This window comes from Necator americanus, chromosome V (genome assembly GCF_031761385.1).
Source record: "Necator americanus strain Aroian chromosome V, whole genome shotgun sequence".
NCBI classification, from domain to species: Eukaryota; Metazoa; Nematoda; class Chromadorea; order Rhabditida; family Ancylostomatidae; genus Necator; species Necator americanus.
Window position 1 is genome coordinate 18,042,402 of NC_087375.1, and position 20,545 is coordinate 18,062,946.

General features: G+C 41.8%; 2 protein-coding genes across 4 annotated transcripts; one reads left to right on the forward strand and one right to left on the reverse strand.

The window, feature by feature from the left end:
* Nucleotides 1–3,838: 3,838 nt before the first annotated feature.
* On the reverse strand, nucleotides 3,839–17,381 carry RB195_014289 (uncharacterized protein; the record flags this gene model as incomplete). Of its 3 annotated transcripts, XM_064204489.1 has the most annotated exons (18): nucleotides 3,839–3,940; nucleotides 3,997–4,055; nucleotides 4,997–5,152; nucleotides 5,232–5,340; nucleotides 5,750–5,815; nucleotides 5,869–7,078; nucleotides 7,919–8,002; nucleotides 9,505–10,385; nucleotides 10,817–10,933; nucleotides 11,000–11,140; nucleotides 11,197–11,294; nucleotides 11,366–11,464; nucleotides 11,598–11,699; nucleotides 11,859–11,946; nucleotides 12,920–13,010; nucleotides 16,093–16,302; nucleotides 16,517–16,593; nucleotides 17,211–17,381. In XM_064204489.1, the coding sequence occupies 18 exons, from the start codon at nucleotides 17,379–17,381 to the stop codon at nucleotides 3,839–3,841; spliced, it is 3,861 nt and encodes a 1,286-aa protein (XP_064060370.1). The 3 variants fall into 3 exon arrangements, with proteins under 3 accessions (XP_064060370.1, XP_064060368.1, XP_064060369.1); XM_064204488.1 differs by lacking the exon at nucleotides 16,093–16,302 and having other exon boundaries at nucleotides 10,817–10,930; XM_064204487.1 differs by lacking the exon at nucleotides 16,093–16,302.
* A 443-nt stretch (nucleotides 17,382–17,824) lies between these two features.
* RB195_014290 (uncharacterized protein) lies at nucleotides 17,825–18,476 on the forward strand (the record flags this gene model as incomplete). The annotated part of the gene is made up of 3 exons (XM_064204490.1): nucleotides 17,825–17,931; nucleotides 18,233–18,296; nucleotides 18,360–18,476. 3 exons carry the CDS (start codon nucleotides 17,825–17,827, stop codon nucleotides 18,474–18,476), a joined length of 288 nt encoding a protein of 95 aa, XP_064060371.1.
* Between the last annotated feature and the right edge of the window lie 2,069 nt (nucleotides 18,477–20,545).

The window sequence follows — 20,545 nt, forward strand, 5'->3', positions numbered from 1 at the left end:
GCTGAACTCAGGGGGAACGCTGTGGTGGGACCTGCACCCCGAAAATTCGACGACTAAAAAAAACAAAATAAAAATACAATGACTTGCGGAGGCCGGCCGATGTGTCAAGTCAGTGATTTTATCCTCCCAGACAAGTCTGGTACCAATTTATCGATCGCGGAGAGATGAAACGCCTGGTTGGCATTAGGACGTATTCGAACCTCCGATCGATCGTGCAGGAAGCGGAACCTCTTACCGACTGCGCGACAGCCGCCCCTTTTTTCCCCATGTACCCTATTCTCCATACTTTGCCCTATCAGCTTACCACGTGTTCGGGGCGTTCAAGCATTGTTTCATTAGCCAACCATATCATGAAAAAGGTCGCGTCGTACCCCTCTCCCCATTTAAACGTCGCACATAATTATGATTTTGAAGGCATCACCTCACGAATCTGGTGGTAAGGATTTCAGACGGAGTATTCGTATAGGGATACGGCGCGTGCACAAGGCTGGCGCGCTCCAATCGAACTCGTTGTGGAAAATCGCGCTCCGAATCGTTCGAAGCCGTATCTTCTGGGCCGTTTTTTACGGTAATTAGAAAGAAATGGATGGAATCACCCTTCTCTCCTTCATCTACGAACGTACGTGTACGAATACTCCACCTGAAATCCGTACCACCTCAGATTCGTGCGGTGATGCCTTTAACTATTTAATAAACCACTTTAAATGATTAATATTCCACGAAAGTGATGAAAGTAACAATTTTAATGAGGAGGACATAATTGATTATGAGAGATGAGTAACAGTAACATCAATAGATAGAAAGATGGTTTTGCAAAATCTTCAAATTTGTTTCAAAAAACTTGTAACTGAAAGTTCGTCTTAAATAAGATGTCGTAATTCTTACATTTCTAATGTGGTGATTTTCAATGAGCTGCATATGAGGTTGTTAAATGATTTTATTGGATAATGTTTCGGCAACAGAGCCCTGGATTGGAGAACGTATGGACCGGTGACTGTTCGTGAGCGAATCAAAATTAACCTCTTTTAAGCTCTTTGAACCAATACGAAATCTTGAAACTCTTTAATATGTGTTGTTTTCACCAAATTTTGAGTGGTCACTATCTACATCGATTCTTCGCACCAGTTAGAAAAATCCAGCTCCTTCAGTTCAAGGGGCTGCTGAACTGATTTGGCTGCCAAACTACGACTTGTGAACGATGAAACTGTTGAAAAGAAACTTGGCAGTTGTAATCATATCTTGAAAAAAAGAAATCTCCTTTTCATTTTGAGGTTAGAAAAGTCAGAATTTGCCTCAAAATCCTACATTTCAACATTCGAATGAGTCAGTCTGGGTTTCCTTTTCAACAAAGAAGTCTATGAAGAATCTGGGTTTTCCTGCTATTTTACTGTTGCAATGATATTTTCCCTCTAGCGGCTGCACGCTATGAGTCACATGTTTGTGCAACGTAATTTCGAACACAATTTCTGTTCATTTGTGTACAGAGACCAACAAACAACCTACATTTGCAAGATTGTGATATGAAACGTTAACTCAGACTGACAGCCTGGGTCCTTGTGTGATACGGTGGTTGTAAAAAGGGCCAACTGAATTCGTTTAGAAGAAGACTACCTGACATGTGACATATGAAAGGTGCAGGAGATTGCTAAGAAACCAGGTTCAGGAGGGTGCCCATCTTTTTCTTCTCTTCAGGATGAGATGGACAATCAGATGCAAGACACCCCCCTAACCAAATCTTACAATGCAAACACGGCATGGACTCAACTCTCACAAGCTTTTGGCTTGCTTCGAAAGACTCTGGAAGTTGGCTGAGACTCAGTGACATCACGTGAGGTAATGTCAAAAATCAGACAGCATCAAAGATCTCACGATGAAAACAACCGCGTTCCCGATAGCAGCTGTTCTCACAGCATCTTTTATCGCTATTCAACCATGCGAATTGTTTTCGCTTTGAAAATAAATGCTAATTCTGTCGAGATGAAAATCTGACTCAAAGGGAAGCAGATATGTCTGAAATTTGCAAGTATTGAATAATATCTTGTCCATTCTTTTCCAAGAAAAAAAACTTCAGCATCTCATGACGTAAAATTGTCGCTGGACATCTTTTTCTTTCTGTACACAGGAACTAACTACCGGATTATTTCAAAACATATTCTGAAGAGTGCTGATAAATCAGGAATCACCTATGGACAAAAGTTCACTGCAAACTTATGTTTATATGTTTATATTATACTTTCATTTATATTAGGCTTCAAAAAGCTCCAATTATTATGAGTATTCATAAATTTCTAGTGTATCCATTCGCAATTGCGTAAAGTTTTCATATAACGTTTCAACAACTTCTCGCTAAGAGTTGTAAAAGCATTGGAAAAATTAAACCTGCCTCTATTTTTTCGAGAACAGTCCTTAGCCCAGCGAATTCAGGGCAGAGCAGCGGGAAGGCCGTTCCGCTCACCCAGACGAGCAAACTCAGACGGTACACATGCAGTCGGATCAAAACGAGATTAAGCGTCCAGTGCAGCTGCACTCGGAGCGGCGCGGCGAAACGTAGCGGTTAGGATTCAAGGGAGACCTTACTAGCACCATCCATTGCTGCAGTTTGCGATGGATGTGCTAGTAAGGGACGTATAAACAGCAGCGCTCGAGTCGGTGGAGATGGCGCCTGGAATCGACGTGGGACCATTCGGGAACTGCAGCGATGTATGGTGCTGGTAAGGGTTCCCTTTGGATTCAAACTGCTACGTTCCACCGAGCCGCTTTGAGCCTAGCTGCCTACGCAACTGTACAATGCTTCATTTCGTTTTGACTCTACCATAACTAAGAGAAGATGTGAGCAAATAGAGCGAACCCTAAGGGTCGTTTAGATTTAATATGGTCAAAGCAAGGTTACTACAACATTTTTTGGGGTCAACTGTGGGAGCCAACTGGGTAACTAAGGTCATCACATGGATCAGGGAGTTTCCGGCAGATTTCCTGTAGAGAAATTTGCCTATAATGAACTTTGTTTGTTTGTTGGGTGTTCGCGAGTCCAATCGGATAAGAAAAGGGGTCGCTCACGAACTAGTTTCACATCCGGTCACGTCCATAATTCGGCGTGACAATCGAACGCGACAGAAGACAAGACAACGTGACCGTCATCAACACGGTATCCCCGCACCTGTTCGGAATTCATCCGCGTCCTTCGTCGACCACCACGTGCGGTACCACCTGACAGCAGGAAACCCCGTAAACAAGGACTCAGACGATCGATTGATAGTCGCTAGATTCATGTTGTTTCGATTGAAATATCGTGCATCTTAATGTTTAGATGAAGGAAATACAAAATCCGGAGTCCATTTTACTCCTGTCTTGCGCATTGTACTCACATGACACAGATGATAAAACTGCATCTTATCAAGGTGTCCGTTCGCTGGAATACTTCCTGCTTTTTGAGTCCTGGAAGCGATTTCTGATAGGATGGATAATAGAAGTTATTTTGGCACTCCCTCACTGATATGATATGAACACATCACATCACATATACATAAAAGCTGTGAGGAAAGAACTCGTTTCCAAAAACACATCGAGCAAATTTGAAGTTGGATATGTTTTCATTAATTTAGGTCGAGTGTCAGAAAAGTTGTGATGTGGGTTTTCCGATAACCCGGTTCGGAATCAGTGAGTCTCAGTTCGACTGTCGGCATTTCAGTGCGATTTATTTCAGCGAAACTGTGGGATTTACAAATTTAAAATGAGCAAGGATATTTTTTACCTCTATGTACAATTAGAACAGTGGAAAGACATGGAATGACTCACATAACAAAAAAACACTATCAACGTTAGCCATCGACAAATGGATTCAACGCAATAACGTTTGCTTTGTCCAAAAATGAACGGAACGTCGGCTCTTCGTTAATTCATCCGTTTCCTTTCTCTCGGATCCGATGTCCAACGACGACTTCTGAAGTGATTTTGACGATGTATGGATACGAACGGACGATGTCGAGTTGATCTTACCTCAAAACTTTCGCTCGGAGGAGCTACTAATCTGTATCGTGCGTCCTCGTGGTTGCTGCCTTAATAAATGAAATGTAAATTAGCTCTCGATCTTTACCGAATACAAAAATGGTGCAGAGCTGAGAGGCTGCCGTTCATTTCTGTTTCTTTTTTTTTTCTGTTTAGCACATTTCTGTTCTGATAAGCTACTCGTTTTTTACTAGAGGAAAAAAATGTTTTAGAGTTCTGCCTTGGTGAATGAAAAGGAAAGAAAGTCTAATTTCGTCGTTCTTTTTTATTTTTGCTTTTTTTGTCATCATAGTTTCATTATCGAAAATGTTCCCAGTTGTCAGTGAACCGCTAACCTTTTTCATTTTTTAAATACGCCATTTTAGAAAGAAACAAAAGGAGCGAAGCTCAGGTCTCTGGAGCGAAAACGCATACCATTTCAGGAACTTGGGGACCCTCCTTGCCTACATAACATGTTTTCAAAAAAATTCTAAGCAAACATTGGATTGGCTCATGAGTGATGGCATTTTGTTTCAAGTGATAATTTGGCGTGAAAGTAAAATGCTTCGGAAATCTGTTTTATGTTACTTGACAGAAAATTACGCTCTCTACAAAACAGTGTATTTAGTTTTTCTTTAATGTTGATTTACTTTTGGTCCTCTTCAGGACATCAAAATGGAGTGTAAAGTCGACAAAGAAGAGCACTTTCGACATCTGCTTTTTGCGTTTAATCGAGTGCCAAAGCTACAGAAGCTGCTCAAGAGATTAGAGATGTATGGCAAAGAGTTTCTTTCAATAATTGAACAGCTTGTCGAATGTTGGAAGGAGTTACGAACAATGGTACAGTAGTAGGTACATTGCTGATTGATTTGCTGTTCATTTTCTGTTCATTTTTTTGGAAACCTGAAGTTTAAAAAAATGCCAGAACTTATGAGCCAACCATGTATATCCTACAGTTAAATGCTTTTTCTAATAATACAAATTTTCTTCCCAAAAAACGCCACATCCTCACCAGTTGTATCGCGATCAACCTGTGAATGGTCTGGAATCCAAGTCATGCTCCTCGATGAACCTCCCGTGGAAACTCTCACCAGTTTTGTCGGTGACCTGCGGTAATCAGGCTCTTCGGCGTCCTCTATCATCTCGGACATAGGGACCTGCTTTGATCCTTAACAGAACCTATTAAAATTCAAACTGTAACTAACTTAACCTACAACGTCCAACGACTGGAGTGGTGCGGAGCTAACCTGTTGATCTCACGTTTACAAGGCGCACTTCAGGCGAGTAGCGGTCAGAGATCATGGTTCGAGCTTCTGCTAACGGCGAATACGCAACTTGATCCACAAGTCCGACGTACTGAATTTTTTTCTGGTAAAACGTAACAAAAAATAAGCAAATCTAAACGAAAATTACAGGCTATACAAGCAAAAACTCTTATGGGAAGTACACTTTTTAGAAATCTTCTTACGATACTTCTGCGGAAAACTCGTCAGAATCGTTGCGTCCGCCCGGCTGAAAACATTCGAGGCCTACTATATGCATAGAGTTGCACTCTGAGAGAAATGCATGTGCAAAATCTTTGCACCCGAATTTCCTTCTCTCCGCTAATGGGATTGATTTCCTTTTTGCACAGGCTTTACCAACACGATATTTCAGCTGAAGTCAGCGATTTACTCAAATATTTTGAGGAAAACTTTCTTTTGCAAGTCTGAAAACACGTGAGAGGGCAGAGGAATTTAGTGACAGTTAATTAATGCAGTTCTACCTTCTTCTCATTATTAGCTTCTCTGCCTCTGTTCTTCTTGACCGCCATGTTTTGAATCATTGGAACCTTAACAAATGAGAGACCAGTTTTCGTATTTGTTGGCATTTGATATCGCTCACCTTTATTTTATTTTCGAGAAGAATATTAATGTAACGTGCCCCATTCCCTATCATATTGTATGATCGCTGATGAGCAGTGACTTCTCGTAACTTAGGGGCGGCGAGGGCAACATTGCTCCTTTCCCTGGTTTCACCAGCTTCTTCTTCTGCGGATTCATCAGTTTTGGTAATTTCATGGGCTTTCTGTTTTGCATCTCTGTTTTTCTGTTGATGAACAACGTTCGTTTCTCTTACAATATCGGATTCCATTGCTCCTCTTTCATCTCTTTGTTGGCTTTCCGCGATTTTTTGCTCTTCTTTCTGCATTCTCTCCAAAACCTTCTCTTCGTGTTCCCAGAGGTCTTTCATAGATTTCTTTTCTTCTTTTCGGCGAACTTTGTGGATGTGTTCCTCTTTGCTTGGCTCCTCTACAGACCTAAGATTCTCTTCCTTTCGCTCGATAGCACCTGCACCTTCGTCCTTTTGAACTTCGCTTTTGAAGGGAGACGTCCCCTTCTTTATGTCATTTTCCAAAACTCGGGTGTAATTTTTCAATGTTCTGCTTGTACTTGTACCGTCAACTGAATGTGTCGTTTGTGTTTCGTTTGGTGTATCTTTGGCTACATTGCTACCTATATGTTCCGTTGCCTGAAGTGGTACAGTGCTTTTTTCTAGACCTATCAAGTTTGTTCTTTCATTTTCTGATTTTCTCTCCATCGGCTTTGCTTTGCCTTCGCCTTCTTGCTCTTCGCCTTTGTGGTTAGATGATTCCACTTTCTCTTCCACAACGTTCCTCAACTCTTCTTCAATCGCAAAAGCGCGTCTCTGGAGTTCACTGTCTCCAACAAATTCCTCTGTTGGAGGAGGCACAAACTCTTTTTTCCGGTAATTTCTGACGGTAGACGCTGCGTGAACACGTGCGGCACGTGGTGTTGACCTCGCAGAGATCGGCTTCCAAGATGTACTCCTCGGCAACATTTTAAGCATATTGAACCTAGAGCTTTCAAATGGAATTGGCACTGAAACAGTGGATTCTCGTGCTATCTCTACATTGTCAATCGCTTTCTTGAGAGCGTCAATGCTCATGGTTTCTATCACTTGCTTTCGCATCCTACTGAGTTGTTCCTTTCGTGCCTTCTCCCTTCTCTCTTTCAGCATGTGCTGACGAGCCTTCTGACGAGCGGCCAAAATCGCTCCGATGTCTGTTGCTGCTCTCGATGATGGTTGATGCCTAGAACACAGAAAGAATATCAATGATTGTCCAGACTTACGTGCCAAACGTTTTCAACAAGCCCCACGCGATGCGCCCACGTTCGCAGAAGCCCGGGGGACAGACGCATTCTCCATTCTATGTCGTGGTTCCGTTCCACTGACGGCCGTCTCGGACTTCTCTGCTGCGCACGTCGCGTTAGCCAGGTTGAACACGTTCGGCGCATTCGATTCTTTTCTGATTTATTCCGCAATAGATTTTCTGTCTCTTTCAGTAAAACAATTTGGGAACACCAGAGAGAAATTTCTAAAATGGGTTGAGTAGCAAGCGCTGCAGGTGTGCATCGAGAAATTGAATCATTTAAATGAAAACAATTTGTTGATCTGCGCTCTAAATCACTGATTAACGTGAATAGTTGGCGTGTTGCGCTTCTCCATCTGACGTTTGGCTGCAGCGCATCACAAAATTAATGCGAACCGAAAAACAAGGAAAAACGTAGAGCTCGAGTTGCAAGTGACCGAAACGAACGTGGCCCTGTTTCATTTCCCAAGTCGTCCATAACAACCTCCTTAGTTCCTACGATGTACGTTAGAACGTGTACCCTAGCACACGCTGTGTGCAAGGGTGGCACGTTGCATCTGATTTCGTGAGGAAGTGAGATGTCTTTTACGCCGTTTTTACGACGATTGAAGGACGATCGGAGCCAAGCCGATTTCCGTAATCTACAACCCAAACTCAGTTTCTCTGGGGTTTCCATACTACGTCAACTTCGTGAAATGCTGTCTTAAGCGAGAACATCTGTTCAAAATTGTTTCTGAATGACTATGAAGCAGAAAACTCCGAATATCTTGTATGAATTACCTATACCGCTTGTTAGCAAGTTGATGTAATGAAACGGAAGCGCCCGTTTCGGCTGAGACTTTCATTCTTCCCGCAGAGTTAATCCTAAACGTAGATATTAAAGCAACTAATTCAAGTGTCGAACTTTTTGAATGTCAAAGAGTATTAGATAAAGCAAACATGCTTAAATATCAAGCTGGGAAATGAGTAGTGAGCGTTTTCTTTTTCACATAGAATTGAATAGTAAAACTGACATAAAAACAAAAAGTATTTCCTGAATGATATATACCGTTCGAAGGAGAATTTGTCACACTAAACGTAAGACCGCGCTCTACTGATATTTTTTAGTTTTATCAGTTTTTTTAATCGCTACATTGGGGTGTCAAGTGGCCAAAATGGAGTATTCTCAGCACGATTTTTTTTTTTTTTTATTTGGGGCGGTAAGAACACTGAAACTGGTTGCTGTTGTGTATGGAAGGACCAGTGCTCGTCTTTCAAAGTGGGAATTATGACATCGAAAACGGACCATACTCTTGTCAATGGCGGGTTCAATGAGATTCTTTGTCTAATTTTTTGAGCCTCAATATACCCTCCACTGTTGTTTATCGCATCGTTTCCATTAACTTCGTTGTTCAACAGTTCTATGAGACCTCTTATTCCACTAAGTCTGCCTCACAAAGTGCCAATATCCAATAGGTACCCAAGTAAACAGTGTTTCCCGACAGGCATTACTTTCCTCTCGAAGAACCACCGTATTGGACAGTCGAGAAAAAATTCCATTGGCTCCATGGTCAGGAGTGTTGTATTGTATCACATGCAAGTCGTGTGGTGACGATTATATGGAATGACGACGCGATTATGTGAAAAATGGGACGCCCGCGTATTCGGGTCAAGGAGCATCTGGACGGAGTCGCAAAATCTAATCTCTATATCAGACTCGGAGCACACCGCGTGAATATGTCATCAAGACTCCGAAATCGAGGTAGAAATTATGATACCATTCTTCGAGTCCGAGACCGCAGCGCGCAAACTAGAGGGATTTTGGATAACCGCTAAAAGTTCAGAAATGAACGCAAAGAAGCAGCACAAACGAACTCGCCCCACATCTATTTCTGTGCGGGTTTTGATCTACCAGCTCCCTATAAAAAACTCTCGTGACTCATAGATCTGGTATGTATGTGGTGGTCAAGTGCGTTAGCAAATCTAACAAATGAGGCAAGCACTAGCCATTGTGTTGATGTTAGATTTTGCTGATCGTTCGGATACTTTCTGCAGTGCAATGAGGCGTTTCAATGGATAACTCACTCATAGCTTTGATTTTCCAACCTCTGACAAAGAAACGTTAGCTGTTAATAAAAAAAGATCATTACCAATCTTGGCTACAGCTCAGGGAAATAAATACGAAAAAGTTCTTTTAATGGCTTTTTTCCCACAACCAAATTGGAATAGGACTATTTTGCAGAGTGAAAAATTCTCTGTCCAATGATTTCGTAACGTATCTGAAGCAATTTCTATTTCTACGTGCATTCTTCACTTTAAAAAAATGCTCACTCAACTTATTGGTAGCTTAACTACAACTTATTCTTCAACCCAATATTTGTACAAACCTTGACGATGACTGCAGTGATCTTCTGGATCCGAGAGCATTCTGCCTGATTGAGACGTCATCAGTGTTGCTGTGAAGTCTAGGGCCAACGTTGTAATTCTGTCTTCCAAACATGTGACTGACATTGTTATTTTGAATTCGAGTTCGAGGCGGTCTGCGAGGAGGGGCAGGCGGCCTCCACGAATGACTGGAAAATCCTCTAAAACTCGTGCTTCTGAATGACGAGTTTTCCGGTATGTAGCCAGGCAATTTCTTGTGTGGTACCGTCACTAGTGTATCATACAGGCGTTCTTCCCGTAGAGGTGTGGGGAATTCTTTCCGAGCCATAGATGCTGCTTCTACTGTGCTCGTATCTGCGTCCGCCACCAGATTGCTCGAGACTGCTTGAGACTGCTCAAATTCGGATGTTTTCGTAGATGTCACTGCTTCAGTGATCGATACGGTGGTAGATGTTTCTTGTGTAGTCATTTCTTCCGACTTGGGCACTTCTGTATTTAAAGTATCGATCCGTCCCTTAGCATCTTTCTCTTCTTCGTGCTCCCGCTGTTCAGGTGAATCCACTGTGAGAATTTCGGAGCTATCTTTCCCAATAGGTACTGGAACATTTGTAGTGACGTCTCCGTAAGAATCGGCAGTAGTCAACATTTCCTGCTCATCCTCAGTCAATTCTCCTGATGATTCATCGGGAAAGTTCCCCTCAAATTCCTTCTTTAGTTCTGGTTTCTGCTTACTAATTTCTATAGCCTCCAGTTCGGACATTACATGTTTTAAATGATTATCTTGATTTTTATTCTCCAGTTGATGCAATTTTCCGTGTCCGTGTAAAAGGCTGGAGTTCGTTATCGAGACTTTTCGCAGTAGCAGTTCCCTGCAGCCACATTCCTGAAAATATCCTAAATAAAGTTTACTTTTCTGCGACACATTCTTCTTTTGCTTTGCTCTAACGTTTTTTCGAAGAAATGCGGGCTTTAATAGTTTTGAAGCGAATAAAATTTCTACAAGCCTAAGTCGAATCATTCAAGATTTTCAGTCTACTTCACTTCGATAGTTATATACTTCATTTGTGAATGTTGTTTGTAAATGTAGTTGCAATCTTTTCAGTCTCCTTATTCATTCTTATACATAAATAATATGTATGTCGCTATTATATTTATGAAGATATGAAGGTGAAAATCACAATGCGAGCGGATCCACCTTCTATCTACAGCTCGCAGTGCACATATAGCAAAGATGACACTCAAAATGATTAAAGATGAATTCATTTCTTGTCCACTACGGAACACCTGGACGCAGTTTGGGTTTAGAAAACTAACCATTCTTGCTGATCCTTTCTCACCACGAAGACCAACTGGACCAGGTTCGCCTCTTCTTCCTTCTCTTCCGGGGAATCCAGGCTCTCCATTGATACCTTGTGGTCCGAAGATGCCCTGCTATACAAATGTCTTTGGCATTAAAACAGATGTTCGCACATCATCGAAATACGTTTAGTACTAAACCTCATCGTTCCCTTCTCCTTCACCTCCAGCTTCCCCTATAGGTCCAGCCGGCCCAGGTGGACCTTTAGCGCCTTGTTCTCCTACAGATTTGATCCCATTTATTCCGGGATGCCCTATGCTCCCAGGTTTGCCTCTCTTGCCCTCAAATGGAAGTATGCAAAGATTATTTTATCCTAACGGTTCCGCTGTGCGCTCACTGGTTTTCCAGGAAGTCCAATATCCCCTGGCGCTCCTGGTGGTCCGTTTCGACCTGGTAAGCCCGGCATTCCAGATGGGCCGCTTAGTCCAGGTACACCTATGCACGATACAACAAATTCAATTCGGTTTTAAAGCTGAAGAGTCAGTAAGCGGCTTAGAACGTCTTACCGATTCGCCCGTCTTCACCTGTTGGACCGTCAGCTCCTGGTGGACATATAGCGCAACCGGCGAAAACCATCTGGACTGTGACATCCATCGAATCAACACCTTCAACAGATTTTCTACGAGATGTTTGACAACACTCTTTTTTATCTCCTCTTCTTCATGGTTGTAATGAACAAAGCGCCGTTTCTATTTCAACTCCAATATTTTTGAAACAAAGGCTAATTCAATTCGTAACCTCTCATTCCTGCTCGGCCATACTTCCCAGGAACTCCATCCTCTCCTCTTAAGCCCGGAGGGCCTGGCGGTCCTTTAGGACAAGTGTTGTGGGATGAACACACTTAAATGAAATATATATATATATATATATATATATATAGTTGATGGGATTTAAAATGATCTCTTAAAGTGATCATTTTCTTCCTTCTTCATATTATTTTTTATATTAGTCCCATAACATACTTGCTCTAATAGTTCAAGAAGTCTTCCAAACACTTACAACACTGCCTTCTGGATGAAGGTTCATAAAATTCGAGCAAATCTTCCTCACCAACATTCTGAGCAGCGAAAGCAGCACCACGTTCACGCTTAAAATAATGAATAAATGTATTACCATATTATCTTCATCTTCAATTTTTGGAAAACTTCATAAGAAGATATCATATTTTTAATATTCACTTTGCCAGTCAAAAAGGTTTTTTGCAACACAGAAGCATTTCTGGCAATGATGTGATTCTATCCTAAGAGAATCTTTGAAATTATAGCATAACAATATGATCGTATCTAAGTCCAGTCAATCATGCTCGAGTAGTGGGTTATTGCGGAAAAAAATTATTGTCGACTTCCAACTTGAAATAAACTATCACATGCTGCTCCAGTTGTCCAACGATACCGTAACGAAGTACCATAGGGCGAAACCTTACGAGAAGAGCGACCTTTCTAAGTAATGCGGTGCAGCTACCGATGATACTAAACAGTGGATTACTCCCCTATTCTCTTCTGCACTGCAAGACGCGCGCACTTTCTACCGGCGATTGTGGAAATTCTGCGTACACAAGCGTACTACATAAGTACTACATAAAAGAAGTTCTACCTTCACAGAAGAAGTCATGTTGTGATGTAAGCGCAGAATCGCGCAAAAAGCTAGTAATGCAACCTTCAATAGCGCACGTATTCACACTTTCTCATTCAGTGTTGGGTGCTCCAGTCACCTTCCTTGCCCATTGGCTGTATCAACGGGCCGTTGCTGGCTCGTCTTTCTGCAGCCCCTGTTCGATTGTGGCGTCCGACGTTGCCATACTACAAAGCGCAAGCGATAATCACCTATTGGTAGTGGCGCGCAAACATCAACCCATTGCTTCCGTGGACCCTGCCGCAAGTCTTATTCTTATATTGATACAACATAGGTCTCAACAGAAATTCTTAAAGAGTTCGATGTGTGTAAGTAGCAACTTGCACCTTATGTTTACCACGCTCCAACCTTATTCAGCAATCACGACATTGTGTGCACAACTCCATTTATTCGGCAGAAAGAAACAACGACTTTTAATGAGAACTCACGTCTAATCTCTTCCTGTGTATCCTTCTCCGCCTTATAATTGTCCTATTTCTTTTTTTCGAAGTTGCCATTGTTTCGTCGTCCAAGCGTCGCCTGCAGAAATTGTACACAAGTAGTGATGTCAAAACGAAATGAAACATGGCGCAGTTGCGCAAGCGGCTGAGCTCGAAGCGACGCGAGCGAGCGTAGCGGTTAGGATCGTGCTGGGACCCCTGCTAGCACCAAGCCTTACTGCAGTTCGCTGTGGCCCCGGTTTTAACTGCTGATTCTATTATTGATGATGGCAAAAGATGGTGGCTGGAAACTTGTGATTGATGAATGATTATGAAATAATGATTAAAACATTTTATTAAGGAGTGGGTCTTTCTCAAAATTGATCATGTCATGTGTTTTGTTATACCCATCAAAAAAAAGGCGCTTCGAAAGCCACAATGTGGTCATCAGATCAGTGCATTGCATCCTATTAGTTCTTAAAAATTCATTTTCAACCCTCTTCAGGCTCTCCTTCTAAATAAATTCCTCTTTAAGGACAACTCAGAGCAAACACGAAAAAAGTTCAGGTAACATTAAGCATTATAGCTGTATTATTATAGCTGTATCATTAAGTATTCAAGTTTATGTTTGGACTTCTCTGTTTTTTTCTTTTAAATCCCGCCTTTTCTGCATTATAGCGGAATTATGACCTTTTAAAGTGAGACTTATTTTGCTAAATTCTACTCTGCTGCTGCTTGAAGGCATCACCCCACGAATCTGGGGTGGTACGGGTTTCAGGTGGGTTATGCCTGTACGGGGATCGTGGGGAAAAAGGTGATTCCGGGTGCGTATCATCAGGCAACGGCGATGGTTAATTGCGCTGCGCAGCAGTTAAAGGCATCACCCCGCAAATCTGAGATGGTGAAGATTTCAGATGGAGTATTCGTATACAGGATGGGAGACTACGGAGAGGGAGGTGATTCCGTCCATTTCTTCCTAATTGCCGTAAAAAACGGCCCGGAAGATGCAGCACCGCACACAGCACGCGGCTGGCGCTCTCCAGTCGAACTCCCTGTAGAAAATAGTGCGCCAGGACGCCTGAAGCCGTATCTTCTGGGCCGTTTTTAACGGCAATTAGGAAGAAATGGACGGAATCGCGCCCGCTCCATAACCTACTATCCCGTATACGAATACTCCACCTGAAATCTGCACCACCTCAGATTCGTGGGGTGATGCCTTTAATAGCGTCAGCAGAGCATTATGCTGCGTTTGCCTTATGCCCCGCCCTCACATTGTCCATCTTCGGCCCTCTTCGTCTTATGAAGTGCGAAACATACCTCTCAGGAGCACGCATCTTTGGTGTCGCTTCTGTACGGAGTATCGATCGCTTACGTATAGAGTTACATCTAACGATTGCACACGAAATCCCAGAAATAGGAAATAATAGCGTCTTATTTGTGTAAAACAAACCAATCGAAACTTTCACAAACTATTGCAGTATCTTACGTGCATTAAATGCTATGTATAGATACAAATATGTATCTATATCTTCTATATAGTTTTATCAACCACAAATCTACGTCTTCCAGGAACAGGTTCTTGTTTTTACACTCTTTAACTTTTATTTCGGAATGTTTTAGGCTTCATTTATGTTTTCGGATGCTGTTTCGTTATTGTACAAATCTTCCACGTTTTTGCTTCATTTTTCATTTTCTACGTGCCTGCCGACAGCTTCATCTGCAAGCATTTGTTCGGCTGCAGATAATCGGCTGCGGGTACCTAACGACCGCCCCCGGTGAATGCTTCCATTTCTCCCTGTATCAGTGTAAACGGACGACCCCGGAATGCTGTTTCTCATTACGGCTTCTGTCGCAATGCGCAACGTTTTCGCTCGCCCCGCCTGCGATTCGTCCGAAACCTATCCGGACGAATCGCAGGCGGGAAGGCGCAGAAACCGTCATAAGAAACAGCATTGCGGGGTCGTCCGTTTACACTGATACAGGGAGAAATGAACGCAATCTCCCTCTTCCCCACAATCTACGACCTCGTAAAGGCATTACCCGCCTGAAACCCTTACCACCCCAGATTCGGGGGTGATGCTTTTAACTCGCAGAGCCAGGAAGGCAAACAAAGAGATTGTGATTGAATGTCCAGTAGAAAAGTATTTTAGTTTTTGAAATATGTGAGTTATAACGACTAAGAAAAGTGAATGAGCGGAAGAGTAAAAACCTTACCAACTCAAAGGGTTTTTTTTAAGAGGAACGTATTCGACTGAGAAGTAACTCTCGGCGGTTTTTCCAGCTTCAAGACTGCAAACAAAAATGGACAGAGCTGGCGAAGTATTGCATAACGCTCGATGGAGAATTTCTCGCTCTACAGGATGGTCGTGTTGCAATTTTTAGTTCTCTTGAATCTTCTTTTTTTTTGTTTTTGAAATGGACGGTCACTTATACAGAAAGTGATATGTTGGACGCAATTTGTTTTTTTGCATTTAATCGATATGATGAGGTCGCTGGAATTGAGATTGGTGCTATTATGTATAGAGGAAGAACAGTGCTCCAAGGTACTATACACTGTTGGTCTTCTTTTTTTACAAAATGGAAATTTGGAGTTCTCACACCAGTCGATCATGTGTGGAATGAAGGAAAAATCATTTCTTCCCTATTTTTTTCCGCGAGAAAAAACTGCCGCAAACTGATTAATGGTATACTCTCCGCAGTTGTTCCTCCTCTCGAACTCATAAGGTTTCTCGTTACCTCATATTGTTCTTCGTTATGATTTTTTGTTTGTTCACTTTTCTTTTTTTTCCGTGTTTTTTGCTCTTTTAAAGGTTTGCCTGCCCGTTTTGTGCTCTCCACTCAAAATACAGAGGTTTTTTTTAGCATCTTCGGCCGTTTCAACATCTTTATTAAAGGCATTATCCCACGAATCTGGGGTGGTACGGGTTTCAGGCGGGTAATGCTTACACTTGGTCGTACATTGTGGGGAAGAGGGTGATTCCGTTCATCTCTCCCTGTGTGTCAATGTAAACGGACGACCCCGGAACGTTGTTTCTTACGACGGCTCCGAAAACCCATTCGGACCATTCGCATGCATGGGGAGCGGAGCGCAATGGTTGTGCATTGCAACAGAAACCGTCGTAAGAAACAGCGTTCTGGGGTCGTCCGTTTACACTGATACGGGGAGAGATGAACGAAATCACCCTCTTCCCCACAACCTACGATCTATAGGCATTACCCGCCTGAAACCCACACCACCCCAGTTTTGCAAAGTGATGCCTTTAAAAGCCAAAATGAGGATGACAGAAACGTCGTGCCTTCTCCACTTTTCCACCTGAGACTCCGCTTTATTGGTCTGACAGAGTCCGCTGGATAAAATCCGCATGCATTCTTTTGGTAGAGCGAGAAATTCTCTGTAAACAATACATTCTGTTACCACGTGCATTTTTAAGTTTGAAAAAAAGCGATCTCTAGTTAATCGTGAACCCGATATGTATCTGTAAATGTAAAACAAAACTTGTAAGTAATCTCTTTTTTTTAATTTTAAAAGCCCATCCAGTTGTAATGTCGCTAACTCCAACGCCATGAAACTGTCACTGAACCACGTATTTCCAAGTGTGTTCTCACCTCACATTTTCCCTTACATGCCTCGTTAACTGTAGTGGGATTTGTTCGAGAGTTTCCTTCACGGCGGTTCTGATAGTCTGTAACTAACATACTGTAGAGCAGAGTATGTGTATTGTCCTGCTCGTTTAATGCTCTGAATACTTCGTCTACTCTGATTATCAAAAAAGATTAGGACATTGCTGATTAGTTTTCACATGTATATGCTAGAGCAGACAGTGTAACTTATCACTAACGAACTGATAATCAAAAATGCAGGTGTTTGTTTTCTATCATATTTTACGAAGAATAAAATACGTCTTCAAGATCCTGTCTAGTTTCAGATCCGAAAATCAACAATTCTTGCGAAAATGTTACGGAGAGATTGCTGATGTTATTCTATTACTCGGTGAATCTGGAAAATCTAATTTCTATCAGCAACGAAAGTTAGACAATCTTGTTAAATGAAAAGAAAAGTAACTGAATTGAGAAGATGGTGAAATTGTGAAAAGCGTTGAGAAAATAGGGAACCGTGAGTTTCAAATGACCTGTTTCCCTATAAGTCATAAGTGCCAATTTAATGCAATAAACCTAAACAGGGCATGGGAATATCATTAATCAGCTGCATTCATTCCACTCACAGTGGCTGCTCTCGTTTTACATAAGTGGAAATTACAGTATCATTTAAGAATAGCGGTCAAAGGTCGTCCTATCTCACCTTGATATCCTGTAGTTCACGATCCAGTTGCTCCCAAGTGGAGGATATTTCGTTCCATACCAATGGTATAAAGATAACATTGCTAACAAATACCACGACACCTATGGAAACCGCCGCTGTCACTGAGCTGATCGTCTTTGTCCCAGCTTTGGTCGCTTTCTCTGGCATCATCACCTGTGCAGCACTTTCTTCTTTAAATTAGTAGCGTTCACGAAAACCAGTGCAAAAGTGGCGTAGAACAGTAAATGTGTCAGCTACGCAAAAGCTGAGCTAACTTGATGTTATACATGACTGGAAAACAACACCAATAATTGAAATTTCGTGCTGAGCATTTAGCTCTTACTTGTGAAAAAAAAAACTGAAGGAGGAGTGAGATGTAATGTTTTAACAAAAACTACCGAAGGACACAAGAAAGAGACTCGTCAGTGAGAATTTGTTTGGATGCTAGGTTTGAAGTGTATTTTGAGTGACTGACTGTTTAGCGGGAGAACGATTCTCTCTGAGAAAATTAAACTAACTAATTAGCTTAAGCTTTCGGGAATAGGCGAAGACAAGAAATTGCGAGCACATAGCTAGGTAATTCGAAATGCGGCTGTTGTCCCAGATTAGACGTGATGACTGCTAGAGATCTAGGACTTACTTACCTCGATTCACGTGAGATTGCAATCAAATGTGGCGTTATTATGCAAACACACTATGTGACTTTCACTATGAATGGAACGTGTGAATTCCCATGAAGGGTCAAATTCTTTATCAGATTTCATTCTAAAATCACCGCTTTTTAATGTAGAAGTCAGACAAAAAGAGCGCAGGAATTTATCAGAATTTATTCTAAGGAGCTGATCTAAATGTACATAATTAAAGCCAACAGAACCCCATACTTCCTTTCTCATATGCGTTTTGAATTGCCAGAAAACATTACTCAGACACTAGTTCTCAGTAGTACCACCCATGATGGTTTTATAATGGTTGATGTTTGCTTCATTCGCAAAAAAATACTAGGTAATATGTCTTATTTGCAGATTCGTGCTTGCCGCTAGACATCCACGAATCCAGGAGCGTTTGGCCATTTGTAAGCATCATCATGTAATGGTATACCTATCCTAAAAATTTAAACTAGAAAAATTATAAACGTTCGCATTAATTCAGCTTTTTTTCTCGCACAACCACAGCGTCCTGTTTCTACCAACTCTGGTTCACCCTGATTTCCAGAACCTGCATTGGATTGATCATAACATGATTGGATTGCATTCCGAAGTGGCCTAGTAGGTGAAACTTTTTCCATAAGATCAGTTTAAAGAGTTGAATTCCAGGACAGTAGAAATTGCAATATAATAATGAAAACAATTAGCTGTTAAAAGAATTTGTTTTACAAAAAAATCAGTTGGTCACTTTTCGGGCTACAATATAACCACTTTCCAGCAAGATTTGGTGCAGAGAAGAGGCGAAAGCAAAGGATATCTTTGTGATAGATCAGAGTAGGAGGAAATCCGTCCAGAAAAGGATAATAGTTAGAGTTGATCAGTTCCTTTGAGACGCGACAACACATCAACAGTCACTCACTCAATTCGGAATCATTTCAGGTTTCTGAATATTTGTACAATCTGTACCAGCCGGAAAGCCAGATCTGTTTTGACTTTCCAGACGCCTTTTATACCAGTTTATTGACATTTTTTATTAATGGAAGCCTTGGTTAGAGTGGCTTTGAACCATCAACCAACACAGTCGCAGCGGAACCTCTCACTCCAGCACTAAATCTTCCAACGCAAGATTTACAGGCTCCAGTGTTCGAATTTGAACAGTCTCTCTTGATTCAAGCAACTCCTTTCAAATATTTGCACCTCTCCAGTTTCCTGCCATCCAACGGATCTTTTATGCCAAGATTATTCAAGCAAATTAATCTCATCTACGTTTGTTAATTATCGGACAAAGATTTATGGAAGCTACGACGGACGTTTTGAGACGATTACGTGCGACGGCACATCTTTTAGTGCTAGGTCATCCGAACGCAGTTTTTGATCTCGCATATACGATTACCCGTGGATCATATTGTCTCCAGAAGCAATATTAATGCATCAGCTCTTTTCTCTTCTTTTTCGTAGTTTTTCGCTAATTTTTTTCTGCTTGAGTAGAATACGTAATAACCAATAATGATAGTAATTACATTTCATCTCCTTCGTGTAAGTAAATGCGACCTATGCATAGGTCTTGCTGTCCTCAATGTGTGTAAAATTACTATTCATTATCTACTATTAACCTAACAGTAATAATAAATTCGAAAAGAAACCGAAGCTTTGCTTGAGTTGCACTAATTCAGAAAAATTGTTTGGGGTGCTTAGAGGCATCACTCCACGAATCTGAGGTGGTACGGATTTCAGGTGGAGTATTCTTAATCGGGATAGTAGGTTAAGGAGAGGTGGGCGATTCCGTCCATCTCTTCCTAACTGCCTGAAAAAAGGGCCCGAAAGATGCCGCGCGTGCACACGGCTGGCGCGCTCCAATCGAACTCGTTGTAGAAACTAGCGCGCCGGATCGCTCGAAGCCGTATCGTCCGGGCCGTTTTTTACGCCAATTAAGAAGAAATGGACGAAATCACCCTTCTCCCCATAGTCTACGATCCCGTGTACGAATACTCCACTTGAAATCCGTACCACCTCAGATTCGTGGGGTAATGCCTTTAAACAAGACGTTACTCGGGATGAACTCTCCTGGAATGTGAAACGAGTGCTCCGAATTCACAAATGCTTCGTTTTGAACGGTCGTGCATAAACATGCGGAGGCTAGATGAGATCCATATTTCTTGGGAGTGTGACCTTTTGATAGTTGTCAATTATCGGTTTTTCTGCCGGATACCTCCGACGTGCACCATTAGCCGATCAGAAATTCGTGTTGAACACTTCCCAGCCGATAATTTCATTGGGTTAACGCTGCTCCGTACATTGAAGAAGCGAAACAAGGCCGATTTAAATGCGCTCCTGGAGATCATTCCGTAGTCACTGTCATTTGCTCTCCTTCACTCATCAGCGGTCCTCTGAACGTCCTGATGCAGTTGGCTCATGATAGTTTTATTCGCAATCACAGAAGGAATATTTTAATCTGAGCCTTATAATCCATAAAATGTGATAAAATGCTGTTTAAATCACCAACTCAATTAAGTACGTGTGCATTTCTTTCAGAAACAACCAAGCAGAGGGAAGGGTAAAGTTTACAAGACGAATTTTGTGTCAACATGTAGCTCCTATATAGATAATGGACAAAGAATTATATCAATTAGAAATGTGTGGATCAGTAATAACGACCTGTGCAGCTTTTATCTCAAATTTTGCTTCTAAGTT